A 25,814-nucleotide genomic window follows, 5' to 3' on the forward strand; every position below is an offset into this window, starting at 1 on the left:
TCAACAGACTGAACAGGCTACCGACTGAACAATCGATGGACGGTACAATCTGTCATCTTAGTCTGGAATGGAAGACGGTTATTGGGTCTGAATGTCATTGAACTGAACCAGAGTTCTTTTAAATATTAAGTTATTGATACGGGCTGTCATTGAACAGGCTATGTATAGCAGGTCAACCAAAGCGATCCGCCTCATCCTCTGTACCTAACTGACATTTTGACCTCCAGAGTTGAGTGTTTTTTAAAAACCATTTATGAGTCTAGGGACTAGAGGAGAGTAAGATTGTAAGAAATAAAGAAGGAATTTCAGTTAAAACCGCTTCACCAAATCATATACGTTATGCTTTACTAGGACATACCTCTTATTTTCTTTTGAACAGGGACAGTCCAAGGTTTTTATATACCACACCCGAAACAATCAAGCCATATCACAGCTTTTTTATTGCACTATTTTCTTGTTGTATCGTAAAATCACTAAGCCTTCAATTAAGTTATTTACCTCTCGCACGCGCACATTTCTTGATATTCCTTATATTTACCCAAATCCACTGTAAGGAACCATTTAAAGACTAAAGAAAAACCAAGCAATTTAAAAGTATCAGCCTTGAGATTGACACACAATTGAGCAGAAGTTGTTGTTATTGTCCTCCTATATAAGCCAGTAATTCAAGCATAGAGCAGCATGGGCTCGATTTTATAAGAACACATCTTTAAATAGTGGCTCTGTTGATCTACTTTTACGTTTACAAAGGCATTACAGTGGAGGATCTTTAAGCCTCTTGCAGCTGTCCGAGTCCATCTCAATCAAATACCCCCCTCTATCTCTGTCTTACCCCCTCCTCTCAGACAAGGCCAAAGGTCAAGTTGAATAGACATCCCACAACTTTTTAAGCAAAGGGACAGATTTTGTTTTCTGAACACACGGTTTAGGGAGGGCGAATCTACCCTTTCTTTCTTTTTGTCCCCCTCTTTCCGGTGAACATGCAGAGGTCTTCTCTCGTTCTGGTCCGATTGAGAAGGGGACTCCTCTACCTCCCTCTCTAACCCCCTCAATCCCCCTCTCTCTCTACGCCCTTTCTCTTAATCTATAATCCATCCCTCCATCCACACACCCCAAACAAATCCCCCTACCCCCTCATCCCCACCTCCCCCCTGGGTGGGGTAATTCCACCGTCCCCCCCCTCCCCTCTCCCCCTGTGTGATGCCGGGCAGCAGTAAGAGTGGGGGTGTGGGTGGCCTCCCCTCGCCCCCCCACACCGCCTCCCCGTCCCGGCCACTTCGCCCGTCCCGCTACGTGCCCGTGTCGGCAGCGACGGCCTTCCTGGTGGGATCCACCACACTCTTCTTCTGCTTCACGTGAGTACAACCAAACCACCACCACCACCCCCCCAGGTCACATACACACACGTCATACACAGATGCTCAAATGCACAGCGTGTACACATCCTACACAAGTCACACACACACACACACACACACACACACACGACCGTCTCCTCAAACACACCCACACCTTAACATAAACACTGTTATCACCACACACACCCTCACTTGGTTAATAAATTCCGACCCACACACTCCTCCCACACACCAGTCCCCTAGGGCCTGCCTGTAGTGTGTGGCAGGTAACGTTATTGAGGAATGTAGTCAGTCAACCCCTGGCAATGGGACAGAACAGAGCAACGTCAGACGTAAAGACACACACTCATAAACCTAGACACACACACTACTCTCTCTCTCACACACACACACACACACACACACACACACACACACACACACACACACACACACACACACACACACAGTTGAGTGTGTGACAGTACTAGTAGTGCAGAGTAAGACAGGACAGGTCAGGGTGTGTCTGGAGCGGCCTGTCAGTTCATAGCTCTACTCCATATTACAACAACAACCACCACCATGCTGGAATAGAGGGAAAATAGGCCAGCATCTGTCACCCTTAATAAAGAGCTGTCTTTTTCTCTCTCTCTCTCTGTCCCTGTCCTTCTATATCCATCTCATCCCCTCTCTCTCTGTTGCGATCCGTCTCCCTCTGAATTTGCTCAACTCGGTTTAATCAGCAAGTGCTTTATTCACTAGACGAATGCGCGGCCTTTGCTAAACCTAGCATGAACTACCTCGCTCGCTCTCTCTCTGGGTCTTGGCCCGTTGTCCATGCAACAGGTGATCTCCATATGTGGGTCACCCCGTTCCCATGGCAATGAGACAAGCTCTTCCTAAACAGATACTGTTGACAATTTTGCGTCTGGACGGCCACTGCCCTCCCTGTCAAACACACTGTTTTAAAGGCCTACTCAAAGAATGTCAGCCCTGCCACTAGGTTTGCTATAAAGCTGAGGGTGGGGCTGGACAAATGTAGCCACTCTCAAATTCATAGATGGAGCTTACTGTCACCAATACTGCCGTGATATTCCTTCCTTTATTGAGGTGTTCAAAGAGGCAACTGGGTTTTGCTGTGGTTCTTGTTATGAATAAATACAAAGGATCTAACTTCTTTCTCCTTCCCTCTCTTTCAGGTGTCCATGGCTGACGGAGCAGTTCTCGGTTGCCGTGCCGATCTACAACGGTGTCATCTTCCTGTTCGTCCTGGCCAACTTCTGCATGGCCACATTCATGGACCCGGGCATCTTCCCCAGAGGTGTGTGTGTGTGTTGCACAGATTTATAACAACACCTACCTCCCATCCCATGCTCCCTGCAAACTCTGGATGACTGTCTACTGCCTATGCTATGTAGTATGTATATGTGTGTGTGTGTGTGTGTGTGTGTTCATGGTGATCTAGTAAGGGTGTGTGTGTGTGTGATCTAGTAAGGGGGGTGTGTGTTCTTGCTAGTGCATTAACAGTGTGTGTGTGTGTGTGTGTGTGTTCATGGTGATCTAGTAAGGGAGTGTGTGTGTGTGATCTAGTAAGGGGGGTGTGTGTGTTCATGGTGATCTAGTAAGGGGGTGTGTGTTCTTGCTAGTGCATTAACTGTGTGTGTGTGTGTGTTCATGGTGATCTAGTAAGGGTGTGTGTTCATGGTGATCTAGTAACGGTGTGTGTGTGTGTGTTCATGGTGATCTAGTAAGGGGGTGTGTGTTCTTGCTAGTGCATTAACTGTGTGTGTGTGTGTGTGTTCATGGTGATCTAGTAAGGGTGTGTGTTCATGGTGATCTAGTAACGGTGTGTGTGTGTGTGTTCATGGTGATCTAGTAAGGGGGGTGTGTGTTCTTGCTAGTGCATTAACTGTGTGTGTGTGTGTGTGTTCATGGTGATCTAGTAAGGGTGTGTGTTCATGGTGATCTAGTAACGGTGTGTGTGTGTGTGTTCATGGTGATCTAGTAAGGGGGTATGTGTTCTTGCTAGTGTATTAACAGTGTGTGTGTGTTCCTCCAGCGGATGAGGATGAGGACAAGGAGGATGATTTCCGCGCTCCACTCTATAAGACGGTGGAGATCCGAGGCATCCAGGTCAGGATGAAGTGGTGTTCAACCTGCCGCTTCTACAGACCGCCCCGCTGCTCACACTGCTCCGTGTGTGACAACTGTGTGGAGGTATATACACACACACACACACACACACACACACACACACACACACACTGTCTCACATAAACATACAGCTGGACAGGGTCAAGTATGTCATCACGTATCAGCTAAAGCAGGGCTCTCCAACCCTGTTCCTGGAGAGCTACCATCCTGTAGGTTTTCCCTCCAACCCTAATCAAGCACACCTGGTTGATAAGCTAAATCAGGTTTGTTACAACTGGGGTTGGATTGAAAACCTACAGGAGGGTTGCTCTCCAGGAGCAGGGTTGGAGAGCCCTGCTCTAAAAAGATGCCTTTTGAACAAACCTCTGATGGAATGAGCCCTCAACCCCCCCAGGGCTTCAACCCTTGCTATTATAGGTCAATATATAATATCCTCCACTATCCTATGGGACCAGAGAGGCGAACATCCTTGCTGGGGTGGGGGAGTGGGGCGCCAGAGAAACAAAGAGTTGGACGCTCTTGTGTAAAACTCTTGTCCGATCCAAGTAGAAGTGAAACACGCGTACTGGACACAAACTGTGGAGATGCAATCTACTGTCAGTGTCTCACCTAAACATACACAAACACAAAATCTTGCACTATCCCTTTAACTTTGCACAGTTGGCTCTAACTCGCCCTTTGCTCCTCTCCCACATCTCTCCTGTCCCCATCCCCTCTCTCCCCCCTCCAGGACTTTGACCACCACTGCCCGTGGGTGAACAACTGTATCGGCCGGAGGAACTACCGTTACTTCTTCCTGTTCCTGCTGTCCCTGACGGTCCACATCATGGGAGTGTTTGGCTTCGGACTGCTCTACATCCTCTACCACACACAGCAGCTGGACAGGGTCCACTCTGCCGTCACGTATCCTGTACATAGGTGGGGGGGGGGGGTGGAATGTCCTAAAGGCCAAGGGTGTGGATGTTTTGGTGGGGTTGGGGGTGTGTGTTGTTGGTTGGATGTATAGGTTGGTTCATGTGAGTATTTAATTTTCAACACATTTCGGAAGTGTTAAAGTCTATGGCAGCATCCCAAATGTGCCCTGGTCAAAAGTAGTGCACTATGAAAGAATAGGGTGCCATTTGGGACGCGCCCTATGAGTGTGTTAGTTGGTGTTTCAGTGTCTCTGTTCTCTCCTTAACCCCTGGTCTCTCAGTATGGCAGTGATGTGTGTGGCTGGTCTCTTCTTCATCCCAGTGGCTGGTCTCACTGGCTTCCACATGGTACTGGTGGCCCGGGGGAGAACCACCAACGAACAGGTACAACACACACACACACACACACACACCAGGAACGAACCACCAACTAACAGGTATAACTGTCCTTTTCAAAGTGCTTTTACCTCTGTCAGAAATGTCCTAATAGCCAAGAGGCTGGAACCAAAGCTGGCAGCTCCCTGGACTAGAATTTGCCCTGCAATTGCAAAGATGAGCTGTCATCACGTACATAGTGAGAGATATGCTTATCACAGAAAAAAATCTGCATACCACTTGAAAACTGAGATAGAGATAAAAATTAAATCAAATCAAAGTTTATTTGTCATGTACACAGAATACAACGGGTGTAAACATTGCAATGAAATGCTTACAGATAAGGCGTTAACTTATTCATGTCCATTCTTCTCCTTGAGGAGATATGTAGACCCCTTGTTTGAGTCAGATCCAACACTCCGCCCAACCCATCCTAAACAATCACACCCTCTTATCTGACGGGTTTTTCTGTCACATACCTCTTTTGTTGTTGTCCGAGAACTAAACCGTTGGTGTGCGTTTATGTTGACGTTGTTCTTAACGGCCCTATGATAATCCTTGAAAATATGACTCCTCTATCCCTCCCTCCATCCCGGTCTCCCTCCATCCCTCCCCTGAATGAAAATACACAGGTCATAATCTCATCAAGGAGAGAGGATAATCCTCTGTCCTCCTCTCCCTCATCCCCCCCCATCCCTCCCTCCCCTCTATTTATCCCCCTCTTTTATTTGACGCTCCATGTTTGATGTTTACACTTGAAATATGTTGTATTGATGAATGGATGATACCTTGAGGAAAATTAATTACCTTTTCTTGTTTCTCTCTTTCTATATCTATCTTCTCTCTCTTTCTCTCTTTTTCTCTCTCTCCCTCCTCTTTTTCGCTCCCTCGCCCCTGTCTTTTTCTCTCTCTCCTCTTCCTCCATCTTTCTCTCTCTCTCTCGCTCTCCCACAGGTGACGGGGAAGTTTAGGGGAGGAGTGAACCCTTTCACTAATGGCTGTTGGAAGAACGTTTCTCACGTGCTCTGCAGCTCCCAAGCACCCAGGTCTCTGTCTCATTGTTGTCTATGGATTTCTACTAATAGTAATGCAACAAGATGTACACTATCAGTTCAAACAGTGTATTGAGCTGCGGTCATCCCTGCATGCTATTAGGGGTTTGATTGATGACCGAGACTAGGTCCTCTCATAGAGATGGATAGAGGACTCTAGATGGATATAACCCGTTTTAGCCTGGACATTTCCATTGAGGGCTTCCACCTTTTTAAAGTAGTCAACTGGGTGAGATTTCCTATGGGTTGGGAGCAATCAGCCAATGATCAGAGCATTGTCTTCTTCAAATTGGGTTGCCTTTAGTTAAAGGGATTTAAGCTAGAACACTGCCATCTAGTGGCCACAATAACTGAATGACATGCATTGGTTCAGGAAACCAATTGTATATTTTTTTCAAACACAAAATTATGAAAATGGACTACTTTTAAATGGAGATAACCTCAGTGGCGCTGCCTGTGCTGTTACAGGCACCATAATGGCACAGATACAAAGATGAGTCCTCTATCTATCTCTATGGGTCCTCTTCATCCTCCTCATGTGCTTCTTGCTCTCCCTCATCCGTTCCTTCTCTTACTACTCTTTCTCCCTGTACCTCTTCATCGGGTACCCTCTTCTCACTCTCCTCCTCTTCCTCCTTGTCCTTTTAATAATATGATTTGATTTCGTCTTCATCAGGTACCTGGGGAGGAAGAGGAAGCTTCACAGTGTGGTTGTCCAGCCTCCATTCCTCCGGCCACAGCTCACTGACACCCAGCTGGCCGCCAAGGTCCTCGACAACGGTATCCACGGAGACCTCCACCGGGTATGACGCGACAAAGACCCATACAGACACTCGTTTACGCACGTGCCAGACGCACACACACTCATGCATATGCACGCATACACTCACGATCTGTATGTTCATTACTCCTTCTTGCTCTCAGCATTGGGAATGGTTATTGCACTCCAGTTGTCACTCTGCCACGGCACTGTGCTGTATAGACTGACATTTATTCTATTAAATGTCATTTATTTTCTGTCTACTTCCCTCCTTCCCTCCTTCCCTCCTTCCCTCCTTCCCTCCTTCCCTCCTTCCCTCCCTCAGTCTAAGAGTAGTCTGGAGATGATGGAGAGTCAGTCGTGCGATGCGGAGCCCGCTCCTCCACCCAAACCAGAGCTCAGGTACCCCGGCCTGTCCAGAGGTCACCACGGGCAACACACAGAGGGTACGTACACACACACACACACACACACACACACAAACACACATTAAAATGTGGTCCTCTGTAGCTCAATTGGTAGAGCATGGCGCTTGTAACGCCAGGGTAGTGGGTTCGTTCCCCGGGACCACCCATACGTAAAAATGTATGCGCACATGACTGTAAGTCGCTTTGGATAAAAGCGTCTGCTAAATGGCATATTATTATATTATTATTATTATTATTATTCTTAAAACACACTCGCATTGAAACACATGCACAGCTCACACACTCGGTTCACCAGAGTTGTATTCATTACTACACACCGTAGGAAAACGTTTTGGAAAAGGTTAACAAGTGTTTCCTGTTGGACAAGTTCAGGTAGTCCCTCCCTGTTTCAGTTTGTTTTCTTCCGTTTGGTGGCTAATGAACACGACCGAGGTTGTTGCTGTAAATGACAGTGTTATCAGTCAACTTAGCTGGTAAAATGAAGTTTGTATGAAAACAATTATATACCTGAGTTCATGTATTTAAATCGCTCTCTCTTCTCTACCTCTTCCCCCTCCCCCTCTGTGTCTCTGTCTCTCCACAGAGAGTAGTCTTCTGAACAAAGCCCCGCCCACACCCACCATGTATAAGTACAGGCCGACCTATAGCAGTCCAGGAAAGAACCACACTGCCCTCACCCATGCCTACGCCAACCAGGTAACACACACACACTGTCTTGATGCCAACCAGCTAGCTCGCGCATAAAGTGACTGTGGAAGACTGTGTGTCTGTGTGAAAGTCTGTGTCTGAAAGAGAGTGTATGCTGTGTGAGGTATGATCCATATCAAACTACTCCGGTAACACACACGTCGTTCTCTCTGACTCAGCTTTATATGTTATATATCAGGGATCTCATTGGCTGCCTGCCTGCCTGTCTTTAATCGTTTGATTTGTTATGATTTGTTAATGCATCTCTGTTTTTTACTTGTGGCTTCTTTTCCTGCCTTTTGATTGGTTACTCAGTGGCTTTCAGTTGAACAGTATCAGTAAGTGAATGCTGGACTATTTGTCTTTATTTTCTTTAGTTTGAGTGTGTGTTATTAGATCTAGTTACCCAACCCTGTGTGTCATCTTTTAGCCTATAGCTTTCCCCACACTGTTGTAGAAAATATTCTCCCCTAGCTATTTCTTGTTGTAGAAAGATTTTGTGGTAGTTCATTCACATATTAGTTCATTTTTATTTGACCTATTTTACATGTGTGGTATGTTTCCTATATGTCACACAATCTGATTATAATTCCCTTAAATCAATTCTGGAATCACACAGTGGACTGTCAATGGCCCAGCTGCTGTTTGACGTTAGTAGTAATAGTAGAATGTGTCATTTCAAAATGTGGTTGTGCATCAGCAGTTTTTCTCTTGTTATGTCAGTCACTGATAGTCAGTCAATTAGCCCATGTCAGCAAAACATGTTTTAGATTGCTAAGTTAGTTTAGCAGCCAGCTATCTCAACATGTTATCATGGTCGAATTACCGGCCGGATATCATATAAAAAAACTGCAAACACCCCCTTGGTAAAATGAGTAGAATTGCATGAAATTAGTTATAAAATAGCAAAAACTTCTCTCTGCCCCATGGCAAAATGTGTAGAAGTGCACAAAATTCACTTTAAAACATTAAAATGTTCTCTCTGCTGTCAAGAGGGGGCTACTAGAATGTTGCGAGTTGTCGTGATGAGTTCAGATTCTTTTGTGGCCCCCACCCCTATCAAAGTTGAAGATCCCTGCCTTATAAAGTGCAATACTTTTGACCAGGTCCCCATAAGGCTCTGGTCAAAAGTAGTGCACTATATAGGAATAGGGTGCCATTTGGGATGCAAGCCATGTGTTAGAAGAGCTCTATCAGGAGCAGGGGAAGAAGATAGTTTTTTTTTTTCTCTATTAACTCTAATTGTGTTATCTGTTAGCCGGGCCACAACAACATCCATTTCATTAACTCTTATGCTGTGTCCCAAATGGCACCCTATTCCCTATACAGAGCCCCGTGGGCCCTCATCAAAATTAGTGCACTAAATGCAGACTAGGGTGCCATTTGAGACACAAGCTTATTGTTTCACTGGGCACACATGTTGCCCCCCTCCTCTCTATCCCACAGCCATCTGGGTATATATACAGTGTGTGTGTGTTTCAATGTTTTTATTGAAGGTGTGGGACTCTTCTGACCTATGTGTTGTAAAGATAACATCATGTAACAGAAGCCATGTGGGCATTCTAAAAGTTCTAGGGCTATATATTCTTCCCCGCACAGACCCCTTGTGTGTAGTGAATAGTGAAGCCCATGCATCTGGTCTGAAAGAGTAGTTCCCTTTCCCGATGTCTCGCCTTGTTCTTCCCACTGTGGTGTTATTGGTAGTGGCCTAGTGCTGTGTCTGTAGAGTTGGACATCCAATTCTCATTCCACTTTCCAGTGTGGGATTCAGTGACAAGGATAGAGTTAACACGACTTCATCTTCTCTCCCTCTTTCTTTCTCTCCCTCCTCCCTCTTGCTCTCTTCTTTCTCTTCATCTCTCCCTCCTCTCCTCTCTCCCTCCACCTCTTTCTCTCCCTGTCTCCGTCTCTCTCCCTGTCTCTGTCTCTCTCCCTCTGTCTCTGTCTCTCTCCCTCTCCCTCTGTCTCTCTCCCTCTGTCTCTCTCCCTCTGTCTCTCTCCCTCTGTCTCTCTCCCTCTGTCTCTCTCCCTCTGTCTCTCTCCCTCTGTCTCTCTCTCTCTGTCTCTCTGTCTCTCTCTCTCTCTCTCCCCACCAGATGAGTCGAGGGGACAGTCTGAAGGAGTCGTCCTCTCTGCTCCAGTCCAGCCAGCAGCCTGGCTTCCGCTCTGAACCCAGTCTGGATGGGAGAGAGGCCCCAGGGGAGAGAGGAGGATTGGGAGGAGGTGGAGACAGACCTGGAGGAGGGGGGTCAGTAGGGGGGGCACCAGGGTCAGGGGGTGGCGGTATCCCCGGTTACTCCCTAGGGGGACGTTCCTACCCCTCCTTCTCAGACCCAACGGTTCTATCTACCGGCGGAGGGGGAGGGGCTTCCCGTTCTTCCAGCGTGCGTTCTGGCCCTGCCCACAACGCGGCCCACGTCTCCGAGGCGACGACCTCCACGAGCTACAAGAGCCTGGCCAATCAGACGCCTCCGCCGCGCAACGGCAGCCTATCGTACGACAGCCTGCTCACGCCCTCCGAGAGCCCCGACTTTGAGTCGGCCGCCCCCGACATGTCGCCCGGGCGCCACCATACCCCCATCCCGCCCGGCCCGGGCCCTGTCCTGGGGTACTCCTCCCCCTACCTGTCGGCCCAGCTCAGCCAGCAGAGAGACGCAGAGCTCCACCAGCCCTCCGCCTCCTCGGTAGCCCTCCTCTCCTCCCCGCACCGTGCCCACTATCTCCGCGCCTCCTCCTCCTCCCCCCGCCTCTCCCGAGAGGGAGCGACTCCTCCAGGAATCGCACAACCACTCTCAGCCCCTCCCTCCTCCGCGGCCCCCAGCCCCCCCACCCACACCACCACCACCATCACCACCACCACCACAGCAGCCACAGCTCCAGACACCCCCGCTTCTCCCGGCCCCCGCTCCTGTCCGACTCGGCCGCCCACCACCATTACCCCTACCGCACCCGGTCCACGGACACCCCCCTGGCCCCCTCCACGCACCCCCCGCGCTCCCCCCACCCCCCGCCGCTGGGGAAGTCTCTGTCGTACTCTTCGGCGGCGGCAGCGGAGATGCAGTACCGGATGGTGCGCAAGGCGTCGGCTTCGGTCGGAGGGGGAGGGCGGGAGGGGGAGGGGGATCCAGGCACCTAAGTGAGTAACGGCTCTGCTCTTTACTGACTGACTGCAGCCCGCTGCCTCCTTCTTCTCCTCCTTCTCCTCCTCCTTCTCTTCCTCCTCCTCCCAGGCTCCTGTGAGTTCCTTTTCCTCTCTTTTTTTCCGTTCTCTGTTTTCCACTCGTCTGTAGAGTCGGTGCTTCTCCTCATCCCTGCTTCTGTTGTGTGTTCGGTTCCAAATGGCACCCTATTCCCTATAAAGTGCACTACTTTACCACGGCTCTGGTCAAAAGTAGTGCACTCTCTAGGGAATAGGGTGCCATTTGGTACGTACAATTTGTCTGTAGTTGTTCCATTTAGTTTTTCTCTGTCCCGAACGGTCTCCATCACCTGTCCCTGTTCCCTTTACTATGTAATGGTGTTATTACTAGACATGTTACTGTATCACAATACATTATGTAATGGTACGCTGTTCCCTATATAGTGTACTGCTGTTGACCAGGGCCCATAGGTTTCTGGTCAAAATGCGTGAACTATTTAGGGAATAGATTGCCATTTGGGATGCAGGAATTCCTTGTTTTTAGCATGTATTATGGTCATGACAAAGCAATTTGTGGACTTTAATCTTCCTATAAAGTTTTTGATTTGATAAATGTTTTATTTTATCTCAAAATGCATTTTGTCCTGCATAGATCATGGTTGTGTTATTGCTGTAGTTGTGGATGTGTTTTATCCTGTTGCCCTCTGTGTGTTACCATTGTCCAGCATGACGTCCCTCTGTTTGACTATAGGATTACAGTGGAAGATATCTGTATGTACCAGCCCTTGGTCACCCCTGCATGATATGGATATATCCTATCGCTTGATTATGAATGCTTCCAAAATGGCACCCTATTCCCTATAGCCCTTTGGGCCCTGGTGAAAGGTAGTACACTATATTGGGGATAGGGTGCCATTTGGGATACATCCTATGAGTGTGCGCTCTTCCTCTCCAACCTCTTAACTAATCTTCCTCTTCTTTTCTCTTCCTCCCTCTCTCTCGTTCTCTCTATCCAGGGATGAGATTCAGATGAAGTTGTTCAGCCGGACGAACGGTCAGCCCAGGTCCTCCCTTTCCTCCTCAGGCTCCACCCCTTCCTCCCCCTCTCACCCAATCAGCATGTCCACTCGCCCCGGACAGGCTTATCCCAGCCCTGGAAACACCCAGAGCCCTGCCCACAAGCCGGGGGGCGGGGTGAAGAAGGTGACGGGCGTCGGCGGGACCACCTATGAGATTTCAGTCTGAGTTTGACGGGCGGCGACTCCGACTAATGGCATCAGGGGTAGGAGGTGAAGGAGGGGTCAGAGATGGACTGATGATATTTCTGCCTCTAAGACCCTTCAGGAGAGAGGAAAGCTTTTAATAAACAGACGTTTTAAAAGTTGGGTGATAAAACTGACTTTTTTTGCTCCTCTTCCAAATGTGATGGACTCCGGACTTCCCCTCTCGTTCAAAGACCTCCAGTTAAGGAACTACAGAACTAATCGGGAGGAAGTTGTTTAACCAATCACATTCAAGAACACAATGCACCATTATGACATTGTGGGCGTATGGGCCCAGGGAGCCAATCATATCCCTGAAGAGGCGGGACACTTTGACAATCCACCAATTTCTGGGCGGAATTAACTCTGGGAATGGTCGACTGACAGTTATGACTGGGTTTGCCTTTTATTGGATAAAACAAGGAAGATCAACATGGCTGCCTTTACACAGGCAGCCCAATTCTGATTTTTTTTTTACCAATCAGATCAGCTCTGAAAAGAGCTGATGTAAAAGGATCTGATCTGATTGGGCAAAATACATCTGAATTGGGCTGCCTGTGTAAACACAGCCCATATTTAAAAAAAATATGTTCATTTATTAATTCATTCATAAATGTGTAATGATTCATTCTCTGTACAGAATTATATGGTTTGGAATTTATGGTGATTTCCTCCAATCAGTGGCATTTAAAGGTGACCGCGGCATGCTCCGGCCACTATCGACCACTGTGATTGGCTAGTGACCTCGCTGCCATTCTCTCACGACCAATCAGAAATGGAGATGCTAAACTGTAGTAGACGGGTAGGGTCATTGGTGAATTTCGTTTTGCCTGGCCCTGTGCCCTGGGAGGGATTTCACTTAAGGACCAATGGAATGGTAAAAAAATAAAAATACCTGACCAGTGACGAAATCGTCAGGTCTGTACTTTAAGGATGGAGCAGCCTTTTCTAAACAAACCTTGGAGCAATGGCCTTGAAAATCAAGGAGAGAAGTGTTTTTTAATTTTACTTATTTAATTTCAAAATGTTCTTTTATATGAATTTATATATAGCTGTTGATAAGATCAAGATTTTTTTTAATGGGCTGATAGGGTTTTTCTGCTTTGAGTTAATTTAAAAATTGTAACTGAACAGGAAAAAAAACTGTTGCCGCGTTCACGTGCTAGTCAGAACTTGGAAATGTTTGACTTGCTAACTGCTTTTAGTTTAACACGTGCCGCGTTCAACCAGTTAGCAAGTCGAAAATGTCAGTTTCCTAGTTCCGACTAGCCCTTGAACGCGGCTCATTTAGATTGATGGCTGCACCAGCCAATCAGAGGCTGTGTTTTGAGTCTTCAGCCAAAGAGAGGAGCTGGACAATTATGGTTCAGCCAATGGGAACCAATGTATTTGATAAAAGAAGGCAATGTAGCATTTTTAAGTCCTTTGATACACAGTAACCACTCGATTTCTCGTGGGGCATATTTCAGAAATACTCTGTTGTACTTTGTTTACTTCTGAGCTTTGTAATGGTTGTGTCTGAAATGGCACCCTATTCACTATGTAGTGCACTACTTTTGACCAGGGCCTATAAGGAATAGGGTGCCATAACACACACAACCAAATATTTGTTTTATTGGTCCAGATACTGACATCTCTGGTTGCCTTCCACTAGCTGACCTATTGGGAAAGTAGCGAGAATCACATGCTTTGGCGCGACCAATCCAGAGAGGGCAAGTGATTCATATCAGCCTACTCTTTTATTTGTTAATGGTTAAACCAATGAGATGAGCAGCTGAAAGTAACACCCTTTTTATATTTAATTTATACTTTTCTTTGCAAGATTTTAGGACAATTTACAGGGCATTGCTTTAGACTTACAGTTTGTTTGACCAGTCAGAAATGGGCTAGGACTAAAAGAGCACGTCGCCCAATGAGAAGGCAAAGATGTTTGACTGCCATCAGGAACAGCCAATGCCTTTTGCAGATGATGTTTAGACAAGTACGGGCCTGGGACTTGGGTGTTTGAAATTGGAAGAAAAAAAAAGATATGTACTGTATAGAGCTCTGTGTGTGTGTGTGGGCGTGTATGTGCGTGTGTTTGAGCATTGGTAATAAAGTCTTTAAAACCAAAGGCAGCATGCTTTGTTCTGCTTGTAGTTGAGGTTGCTGATGTCTGGCAACACATGAGGAGAAAGCACCGAACACAGGCTACTTACTACACATTCAGAGTAGAACTTTGAGCTGGACCAAAGGATTCCACTTTGGCTATGAAAAGGTAAATTAAGGTTACTTAAATAGGTACGTTAAGATGATCCAGTTACAGTATATTTTCATGCACCTTTAACAGAATTTCTTCCACACAGGATACAGAGAATGATTATGGGGTTTACATCAGCCAGTGGTGCCTGTAATTAGTTCTCAGGTTCATTTGTAGGGAGCAAACCCCTACTGGTGGGGCTGAAAACTTGGCTTCATGTCTCGCCTCCCTCCATAACTCTTAAATGCCGTCCCTATCACAATGTACCAGAAGGTGGTAACAAAATGTAGGTTGTGAATTATGCCACATTGCCACCAGGTGGCGCCAAAACGTACATGTTACTGAGACGCTTAAATCCCCATTTATCTGTGATTATAGTACTGTAGCGCGACTTGAAATGTAAAGGCAATGTTCCCGCGTTCGGGAACATTGCCAGACTCAATTTATTAATGTACACATTTTTATTGCATAAAAAAAAACATCACGTCGGACACACCTCACGGTTTCATCTCAAGCAGCAGGTAGGCTCACCCATTCACGCATTCGCAGGAGCAAATACACAATCTGAACAGAACGTTGAGACAGACAGCAGGATTATACAGTAACCAAGGGAATGTCAAACGGGTAGTAAAATGTATGTTCTGTTACATCGCCTAGAAGAAGTGCTACTTCACCTCAATTTACACTTTTCTTTGCACTGGTGTAAAAATGTGTTTTGTCAACAATTACAAAATGACAACTGGGTTAAAAAAAAAAAATTAAGACGTGAGTGTTTAGACAGAAGCCAGCCCTGAAATGGGAGCTTTTTAAAGTAAAAAAGTAATTCTTCCTATTCTGTCAGGTAGAAGAGTGAGGGATAGAGACTAGCACTACCTACCTCAACTTTCCACAACTCCATCGCTGATATGACTATTTTGTGGACAACAAAATAACACTGGTCTAGTTCTAAAATGGAATTGGCGTTAATAGCAAAACGCTCTGTTCTCTCCATCCTCATCTTTCCCTTCAGCGTCATCTTTAACTGAAAACTATGATTAGGTGACAATAACAGAACTCACAGACAACCACTTATGGAAGAAAAAAAACTAGCTAATATATATTTAACAATTCCCTCTCAAAGACAGCCTTTTAGGACAGAGACCGTGGTTCATAGACACACACCCGATCTTATCATCATGGACCCAATTGGAGGTAGGTAGATGGCTTGAAGTGTTTGACCATGTCTTAACCAATAGAGTAGACATGCAGCGAAGAGCCTTTGACAGCAATTGGCTAATAAAGGAGACATTTCGAGCCAATGCCTGGCATTGGTCCAATATGAAACATTGTCAGCTCAGTCTCCCCATATTAGGAGATAGGGTCAATCAACGTTTGCGTCTGAAATAACTAACCTGTGCCCCCACACATTGACTCTGTACCGGTACCCCCTGTATATAGCCTCCCTACTGTTATTTTACTGCTGCTCTTTAATTATTTGTAATTTTTTACTTAACACTTATTTTTCTTAAAACTGCATTGTTGGTTAAGGGCTTGTAAGTAAGCATTTCACTGTAAGGGCTACACCTGTTGTATTCAGCACATGTGGCATATCAAATTTAATTTGAAATGGCACCATATCTCACTACTTTTGACTAGTGCACTCACTATATAAGGAATCGGTTGCCATTTCGGACAAAGCCAATGTAACTTCAGTTAAATAGGTGCATGCAATTTGGCTCACCAAGCATGGAACGGACTGAGAGTGTAACATTCACTCTATTCTAAATCAAGTGAAACACTATGAACGGAGTGTATCATTGTAGTGTTCCAAGATGAAGCCTAAATCAAATGCACTTAAAAGTTAAGTCATAAATTACACCCTTTTCCCTATATAGTGCACTACTTTTGTAGTATTGCACTATATTAGGTAACAGAATGACATTTGGGACGCGCCCGCTGATGAGCATAGAGGTTCTCCAGGGAACTGGTGGAAAGATTGATGAAACTGTCATAAGTACGATGGAGAGACATACAAATCTAACTGTACAGTTTAGATTTAAGTTAGTTAATATTGAATTAATCATAACAATAATTAAATTATTTTGCAACTCAAATCTTGTTGCATACAGTATACAGCAAAACAAAAAGGATTCATAACAATCATGTGTTTGTTCCCTCGATAGAACATCACACCCCTCCAGCATCAGCATAACGCCAACTAGTCCCATTGTGATGTCACAGCGTTCTTCTGAGGCCACTACCCATGACAAATTCTATTTGTCCTTCTTGGTCTCAGTCTCCTCCTCCTGGGCGTCGACCTCTGGCTCCTCCTCTTCGAGCACGGGCGGGAACTGTGATTCGTTGATCTTGTCGCTCCGGTCTCCCTTGGACTTGTTGAGTTTCTTGGACTTCTGGTAGAGCTCGTTCAGGTTGAACTCCCGGATGATGTTCTCCTGTTGAGCGGGAGATTGAGTGTGTGAGAGAAAGAGAGCGAGAAAGAGTGTGTGTGTGTGCATGTCTGTTTGTATGCGTGTGTGTGTCAGGGTTTCAGGACATTTGACTGGCAGCATTTTAATTTACCGGACATTTGAGAAATTGACCGGACGTACAGTCGTGGTCAAAAGTTTTGAGAATGACACAAATACTAATTTTCACAAAGTCTGCTGCCTCAGTTTTGATGATGGCCATTTGCATATACTCCAGAATGTCATGAAGAGTGATCAGATGAATTGCAATTAATTGCAACGTCCCTCTTTGCCATGAAAATGAACTTAATCCCCAAAAAACATTTCCACTGCATTTCAGCCCTGCCACAAAAGGACCAGCTGCCATCATGTCAATGATTCTCTCGTTAACACAGGTGAGAGTGTGTTGACGAGGACAAGGCTGGAGATCACTCTGTCATGCTGATTGAGTTAGAATAACAGACTGGAAGCTTTAAAAGGAGGGTGGTGCTTGAGATCATTGTTCTTCCTCTGTTAACCATGGTTACCTGCAAGGAAACACGTGCCGTCATCATTGCTTTGCACAAAAAGGGCTTCACAGGCAAGGATATTGCTGCTAGTAAGATTGCACCTAAATCAACCATTTTTCAGATCATCAAGAACTTCAAGGAGAGAGGTTCAATTGTTGTGAAGAAGGCGTCAGGGCGCCCAAGAAAGTCCAGCAAGTGCCAGGACCGTCTCCCTAAAGTTGATTCAGCTGCGGGATCGGGGCACCACTAGTGCAGAACATGCTCAGGAATGGCAGCAGGCAGGTGTGAGTGCATCTGCACGCACAGTGAGGCGAAGACTTTTGGAGGATGGCCTGGTGTCAAGAAGGGCAGCAAAGAAGCCATCAGGGACAGACTGATATTCTGCAAAAGGTACAGGGATTGGACTGCTGAGGACTGGGGTAAAGTCATTTTCTCTGATGAATCCCCTTTCCGATTGTTTGGGGCATCTGTAAAACACCTTATCCGGAGAAGACAAGGTGAGCGCTACCATCAGTCCTGTGTCATGCCAACAGTAAAGCATCCTGAGACCATTCATGTGTGGGGTTGCTTCTCAGCCAAGGGAGTGGGCTCACTCACAATTTTGCCTAATAACACAGCCATGAATAAAGAATGGTACCAACACATCCTCTGAGAGCAACTTCTCCCAACCATCCAAGAACAGTTTGGTGACGACCAATGCCTTTTCCAGCATGATGGAGCACCTTGCCATAAGGCAAAAGTGATAACTAAGTGGCTCGGGGAACAAAACATCGACATTTTGGGTCCATGGCCAGGAAACTCCCCAGACCTTAATCCCATTGAGAACTTGTGGTCGATCCTCAAGAGGCGGGTAGACAAACAAAAACCCACAAATTCGGACAAATTCCAAGCATTGATTATGCAAGAATGGGCTGCCATTAGTCAGGATGTGGCCCAGAAGTTAATTGACAGCATGCCAGGGCGGATTGCAGAGGTCTTGAAAAAGAAGGGTCAACACTGCAAATATTGACTCTGCATAAACTTAATGTAATTGTCAATAAAAGCATTTGACACTTATGGAATGCTTGTAATTATACTTCAGTATACCATAGTAACATCTGACAAAAATATCTCATAACACTGAAGCAGCGAACTTTGTGAAGACCAATACTTGTGTCATTCAACACTTTTGACCACGACTGTATATGGATTGGGTGCATAACCGGATTAGGGCGTTCACACACTGTGCTCAGAATGACAAATTACATTTAGATTATGGTAATTCATATTAACAGAACATGCAAGTCGAGGATGCTACAATGTGTGGTCCTTTTTTACAGAATTCTGATGTGCACTTTGAGGATTTTAGAATAACTGTCCACATTTAATTTTCCTCAGCCAACAAGACGAGTAACGAACAGCAAAATCACTAGCCTATGTCAATCTACTGCACCCCATTGTAGAAAAGTTGACCTATTCTATTACTCAGTTTGTCGAGAAAGAAATAGCCTAATCCAAACAGACTCTGGGAAATAGCCTATTCCAAACAGACTCTGGGAAATAGCCTATTCCAAACAGACTCTGGGAAATAGCCTATTCCAAACAGACTCTGGAAAATAGCCTATTCCAAACAGACTCTGGAAAATAGCCTAATCCAAACAGACTCTGGGAAATAGCCTATTCCAAACAGACTCTGGGAAATAGCCTAATCCAAACAGACTCTGGAAAATAGCCTAATCCAAACAGACTCTGGAAAATAGCCTATTCCAAACAGACTCTGGGAAATAGCCTAATCCAAACAGACTCTGGGAAATAGCCTAATCCAAACAGACTCTGGGACAGTTGTGGGAAGGTGATCCCAAATTCATACAACCAGTAGGCCTAGGCGATGAGGATGATGCAACAGATCAGAACGTTTAGCTTAAATGATAAACTATTATTTCTTCACATTATAAGCGCAGCAATGCACACAAGGCAGTAGTCTACACACACGTCTTCATTCCATAATGCAATTAGCAGGAAAACACTGTTGTCAAAAGGCCACCGCACGTTAGCTGTTTCATGTGACGGAGACGAAAATATCGGTTAGAAATGTAGAAAGAGGGGAGATCTAATATGCAACAACTAGCATTGGGTTGCTAATACGACTAGGATTTCGCCTTTGGCTACTGGTCAATGAAAGAAAGTTTATATAAAATAATTGCCTCCACAGATATGGTCTGATTTTGGCTAGGCTACTTTGAAGCAAGGCAATACATGCCTCAATATGTATTAAAGCGTTCAGGTTTCGAACAATGAAGTATATTTTCAAAATGCATACTGCCTCCAGCGCAATGCAGTGGTGTGACGCGCTGATGAAGCCTGCCTTCCGTTGGCTCTGTTTGCATTTGCTGTTTGAGACGCTGCTGAGCTCTTGTGCAGTCTGACAGATTTTCCGCTCAAAGGCTCTGTATCCTATACGCATGTGAAAAAATACATAACGAATATACTGTACACTAAATTTTGCAAATTAACCTATAGACCGATAAGTATGACCAGTCAAATAGATTTCCATCAGCTGGTATTTCCATCAATGAGTAGGTTAAAAAGCATTATTTCGCAAAGGGATGTTTCCTTCTCCCAGACAATTGGCTGGTGCCAATGTTATTAATCTGCTTTTCTATTCAAGTGATTTTTTTCATTTTTTTTGTGTGGCTAAAAGCCAGCTATTATCAGCTAACGGAAACCCTGGTGTGTGTGCATGTCTGTGTGTCTATGTTCTGCTCTGAAGCCACTCCTCTCACCTCGGTGAAGCTCCAGGACACGGCCCTACACTTCTTGTCCACCTGGGGGCGTCTCATCACCTCCTTGCCCCCCTGGAACAGCACCAGCGAGGGCAGCTGCTTGGAGAGGGGAGAGGTACTCACCTTGTACCTTTGAGAAGATGGATGGAGGACGGGAAGCAATTCAACGTTTCAAATCACAGACATCCAATCAGAAATCTACTTCACTTAAATAGAATCTATCTGCAGAGAGAGAGAAAGGAGGAAAGGGGCCTACTTCTTTGACACATCTCCATACCGTCCGATGTCCACCTTCCCAAACTTGAGCCCAGCACAGTTATACCTGTAACCATGAGAGAGAAAACATACATTTCCCAAAGAAACTCACAGCAATAGCATTACCACTTTAGTCGCACCACAAACTGACAGGTGATACAAACAGGGCAATATGAGATGGTCTGTTTTGAGACAATCCAGGAGAGGATGTATATTTGTATATTGACGCTAAGGGTTTATGGTGCAATGCATTAAAATGAAGGCTTTTGTCGTGTATAGTGAAGATTAGTCGTTGTCTTACTTGAGGGAGAGGTCTGCGTAGACGGCGGCAAAGGACTGACACTCTGGGGACCAGTTAGCGAAGAACTCTATGATCCACATCACCCTGCTGTCCCTCTCCAACTCATCCTGCAACCGGGTCACAAGTCAGCCATCAATTTCACTAAACGTCACATTTCAAGCAATAAAAATATCCTCTGGGTGGGTCGGTTTTGAAATCACCTGACAAACATACTTTCAACTGAAATGTCAACAACAACCTAATTGGTGTCACCTTCTGCGATTCTGTGAAAGTATGATTTTTGATACACTCATCCGTTTTATTTTCACACTATAACACACCATTACCTTTACTACGGCAATGGTAATATTGTCTGTTACAGTAGAGCCTTAAGAGGTAATCTATGGTACTCACTTCTATGGTCTTGTCACTGAAGTACTTGATGTACTCTGGGCCCATGTAGAGAGGAGGCTTACAGGTCATCAGGAACACTGGAATACACAATCAGTGAGCAGCATGAAGGGTACTTAGCCAATCAGAGAGCAGAATGAGGGGTCATCAGGTTATAGGTCATGTCATCTAACCAGGCGTTTACCGGTATAATTAATTATCACAACAGTAGAGGAGCGTGTGTGTCTATGTGTGTATCCATGTATATGTATGTTAACACCGACTCATTCCAGGGTTTTTTCTTTATTTTTACTATTTTCTACATTGTAGAATAATAGTGAAGACATCAAAACTATGATATAACACATATGGAATCATGTAGAAAAGTGTTAAATCAAAATATATTTTATATTTGAAATTCTTCAAATGGCCACCCTTTTGCCTTGATGACAGCTTCATGAGGTAGTCACCTGGAATGCATTTCAATTAACAGGTGTGCCTTGTTAAAAGTTAATTTGTGGAATTTCTTTCCTTCTTAATGCATTTGAGCCAATAAGTTGTGTTGTGACAAGGTAAGGGGGTATACAGAAGATAGCCCTATTTGGTAAAAGACCAAGTCAATATTATGTCAAGAACAGCTCAAAAGGCAAAGAGAAACGACAGTCCCATCATTACTTTAAGACATGGTCAGTCAATCCGGAAAATGTCAAGAACTTTGAACGTTTCTTCAAGTGTGGTCGCAAAAACCATAAAGTGCTATGATGAAACTGGTTCTCATGAGGACCGCCACAGAAAAGTTACCACTGCTGCAGAGTATAAGTTCATTAGGCTTACCAGCCTCAGAAATTGCAGCCCAAATAAATGCTTCAGAGTTCAAGTAACAGACACGTCTCAACATCAACTGTTCAGAGGAGACTGTGTGAATCAGGCCTTCATGGTCAAATTGCTGCAAAGAAACCACTACTAAAGGACACCAATAAGAAGAAGAGACTTGCTTGGGCCAAGAAACACGAGCAATGGACATTAGACCGGTGGAAATCTGTCCTTTGGTCTGATGAGTCCAAATTTCGGATCTTTGGTTCCAACCGTCTTTGTGAGACGCAGAGTAGGTGAACGGATGATCTCCTTATGTGTGGTTCCCACCGTGAAGCATGGAGGAGGTGTGATGGTGACACTGTCAGTGATTTATTTAGAATTCAAGGCACACTTAACCAGCATGGCTACCACAGCATTCTGCAGCGGCATGCCATCCCATCTGGCTTGCGCTTAGTGGGACTATTATTTGTTATTCAACAGGACAATGACCCAACACACCTCCAGGCTGTGTAAGAGCTATTTGACCAAGAAGGAGAGTGATGGAGTGCTGCATCAGATGACCTGGCCTCCACAATCACCCGACCTCAACCCAATTGAGATGGTTTGGGATGAGTTGGACCGCAGAGTGAAGGAAAAGCAGCCAACAAGTGCTCAGCATATGTGGGAACTCCTTCAAGACTGTTGGAAAAGCATTCCAGGTGAAGCTGGTTGAGAGAATGCCAAGAGTGTGCAAAGCTGTCAAAGGCAAAGGGTAGCTACTTTGAAGAATCTAAAATATACAATATATTTTTATTTTGTTTTTGGTTACTGCATGATTCCATATGTGTTATTTCATAGTTTTGATGTCTTCACTATTATTCTACAATGTAGAAAATAGTAAAAAATAAAAGAAAAACCCTTGAATGAGTAGGTGTGTCCAAACTTTTGACTGGTACTGTATGTGTGTGTATGTATAAACAAAGTGTGTATGTACGCACACATTGTGTAGTGCAAGTGTGTGTGAATGTGTGTGCACTGACCAATGCAGAGGGTGAGGTAGAGCAGGCCCATGCGGATGTCCAGTCTGAAGAAGAGGATAACGTTGGCCACCTTACTGAACAGAATGATGTTCCCCACATGCTGTTCCACCGTTACTGAGACAAGGAGAGACGGAGAGGGGTTCAATCAAGTAAACAATGGGGGGGGGAATCTAAAAAGAGAAAGTATTGCATAGAATAAGGACAATTTGCAGGTTGAAGACAATAGTGCACCTGGGGAGGAGTAAAAAAACAAGGATGATAACATTGACAAAGAACAATAACATTGAGAGAAAGAACAGATGCGAATAGAAGACAGGAACAAACAGTTTTGTAAAACCATGGGTAAAGGATCGATATGAAGAACTATGAAAAAAGTGAAACGTGTAGAAACTATTTGAGCCTGAGACAGAGGGACAGTTTGTAGTTGAGGCCTAACAAGTGCGGGATTCACTTTAGGGGGGAGGGGGGTGCAGGGAGGGAGGCAGATGAAAGACGAAGGGAGTGACAACGACCAACAGAGCTACAATAACAAACACCACAATGACACGACAAGGTCAACAGACAACACAGTCCTATCATTTCTTCCTATGAATTATCTATTAAAACAGTCTGTTTACAACACTGAACTATTAATTCAAATAGGGCTTTGTGGACAAGACATTTGCCATAGCAGATTGGTTGAATACCTAGAACAATAACATGAGTACAAACAGAAAACAATTTGCTCAGACAAAGTTTAAGGGTCTGAAATGTTAGCCTTGTAGATACAAAAGTGAAACTTCACTAGCAATGTGTGTGGGTACTTGTTTTACTGAAATGGTAACCATGTGTTGAATGTCATGTAAAACAAACATGTCTGCCTGCTGAAGGAGACCCCTAGCTCCAACAGAAGGGGTTTCCACTAGATAGAGCAGCCTCAAAATTGGCTATATCATAAACATTCATCCCCAATTTTTTTTTTGCTTTTTGGTCTTCATTTAAGGTTAGGGATAGGCATAAGGTTGGCAGTGTGGTTAAGGTTCAAATCCAATTTTAAGAATATCAATTGTAGAAATAGGCGGGGTTTATGACCTCAGCCACGGCCTGTTCTCCCCGCTTCAATCACGTAGGCAGTACAGGAGCATCATGGCAAAAACAGACGACTGGTCAATAGCATCTACCCCCAGACCATCAGGCTGCTGAATAGCCACCACTAGTCAGCTGTACCCTGCAATTACATCTGTGACCCTGTGCATGTGACTAATAAACTCTAAACACTATGTGGCTGTGGTAACTAGTGATGACCAACTGAGGGGGGATGGTCAGTTTTCTAATGTCTAAACACAGGTGGGTAGAACTCTGCTAATGATTAACCTTTGACTTTAGCTCTGTATGAAATATTTACATGAGGGAATTAGTGATGTGGTAGTGAGCTGGTAGTGAGCTGGTGTATTGGTCAAGGATTTGGTATATCAAACTGTACGTCTATGTGTGCGCCTCTGTGTGTCGGCCTCTGTCGGTCTTTGTGTAAGTAAGTAAACAGATGAGAATGGGTCATAAAAGTATGTGTATGGTTGCTAGATCTCTGATGATAACAGGGTTCTGGTTCAGGGCTGACACTTACTAGCTCTTCTATTTTTCATCATGACGATCGCACTGAGGAACATAAGAATCTCCACTTCTCTCTGTGGAACATGAGAACATAATAGGATAAACATACAGGTCAAGGCATTTCAGTCTATAAACATTTCATCTTCTGCCTCCAGTACTACCTAGTAGGCGAAACAAGATATTACAGGGTCGGGGCAGGCCTGCAACTAACTCCAGTATTGCCAGTGTCATCCTGTACTTATTTGGGTGGTTTTGGTGCATGCACTCATGGTGGCAGTGGCACTTTCAGCCCAAGAAAAAACAAGGCCCTTGTAGCCTAGTATGAGAGGGGGCACGCACCTGCTAACTCCCCAGTTCACCCACCCTTTGCACGGTTCTGTCTCATCACCTGCCCGTTACCTTCCGATCTCTGTTCGGGTTACAGTCTATAGCATCCTTCAATATCGAACCCAGGCCAGCTCCCACCGAATTTCACAATGGCCATTCATGTAGCTAGCTAGCTAACTAAACCCCCCAACTCTGTCATCACATTTAGCATTGGATAGCTAGCTAGCTCGTTGGCAATCTAACCAAAATCTTTGTCCCGGCCTAATCACGTGTATCCTTCCTAACATTTCTCAATCCCCATTTTTTACACCATCCAATACTGACCCAGTCAAAGTCGCAGGGGTTGCCATCCTCTCGTTCTGTCGAAAGATGTTCGCAGACGCCTGGCGTCTTGCGGATCATGAGAAACGCGATTGACATGAACAGAGACGCGACATAGTATGGCTTTAGCAGCCACTTGTACACCTGCGGCAAGTGATAGAGGAATGCGAGGAGAGGTGTTAGCAACGCCATTTTCTAATTTAGATACACAAATAAAATAAACTGCGAATTAAAGGGGAGGAAGGATGTGTCCGAGGTCACTGCGGACGAATCCTTGAAATGATCCCGCCTCCTTTGTGAAATGGTGGTGATTGGCCAGTTGAAAAAACGATGATTGGTAACATTTTCCGAAAGAGGAAGGGCAAAAGAAAGACCAGACTCCTCCCTTTCCTTCATTTGGGAAAAAAAAGTGGCCTTTTTGGAATACTTTTTACATACAGGGTTTGTTCGACATTGCAGCTGACAGTGCAGGCGACTGCCGACTGACTGATCTACAAACCACCATCCATCATAAATAACTACTCATTATTACTTGTAGATCAGAGTCATTCACACTTAATCCATGATACATTAGGGGTTTGATTCTCTCGAACATGGCCACAGCTTTCGCACTGTCAGAACAAGCACTGTCTGAACAAGTTCTGTGCAAAGTCAGCACAATAACTGTTCATCTGGAGCTTCATGAAATGGGTTTCCATGGCTGAGCAGCCGCACACAAGCCTAAGATCTGGAGTGATGAATCAAGCTTCACCAT

The 25,814-nt window shown here is 45.1% G+C and overlaps 2 protein-coding genes across 2 annotated transcripts; one reads left to right on the forward strand and one right to left on the reverse strand.

The window, feature by feature from the left end:
- The first annotated feature begins 414 nt into the window (after positions 1 to 414).
- On the forward strand, positions 415 to 15,586 carry LOC121557955 (palmitoyltransferase ZDHHC5-A-like). The gene is given in 14 exon segments (XM_045216862.1): positions 415 to 1,355; positions 2,537 to 2,658; positions 3,397 to 3,554; positions 4,222 to 4,394; positions 4,687 to 4,789; positions 5,735 to 5,826; positions 6,509 to 6,635; positions 6,918 to 7,038; positions 7,604 to 7,716; positions 9,804 to 10,444; positions 10,446 to 10,493; positions 10,495 to 10,815; positions 10,817 to 10,843; positions 11,863 to 15,586. Coding segments are annotated over 14 exon segments (2,430 nt in total). The 5' UTR covers positions 415 to 1,200; the 3' UTR covers positions 12,092 to 15,586.
- A 778-nt stretch (positions 15,587 to 16,364) lies between these two features.
- Positions 16,365 to 25,331, reverse strand: LOC121562281 (thioredoxin-related transmembrane protein 2-B). Its single transcript, XM_045216863.1, has 8 exons — positions 25,064 to 25,331; positions 24,426 to 24,486; positions 22,823 to 22,936; positions 21,012 to 21,088; positions 20,619 to 20,725; positions 20,319 to 20,384; positions 20,063 to 20,192; positions 16,365 to 16,779 (listed from the first exon to the last, which is right to left on the reverse strand). Exons 1-8 carry the CDS (start codon positions 25,250 to 25,252, stop codon positions 16,600 to 16,602), a joined length of 924 nt encoding a protein of 307 aa, XP_045072798.1. The 5' UTR covers positions 25,253 to 25,331; the 3' UTR covers positions 16,365 to 16,599.
- Between the last annotated feature and the right edge of the window lie 483 nt (positions 25,332 to 25,814).

This window comes from Coregonus clupeaformis, unplaced genomic scaffold (genome assembly GCF_020615455.1).
Source record: "Coregonus clupeaformis isolate EN_2021a unplaced genomic scaffold, ASM2061545v1 scaf0830, whole genome shotgun sequence".
In the NCBI taxonomy this organism is placed as follows: Eukaryota; Metazoa; Chordata; class Actinopteri; order Salmoniformes; family Salmonidae; genus Coregonus; species Coregonus clupeaformis.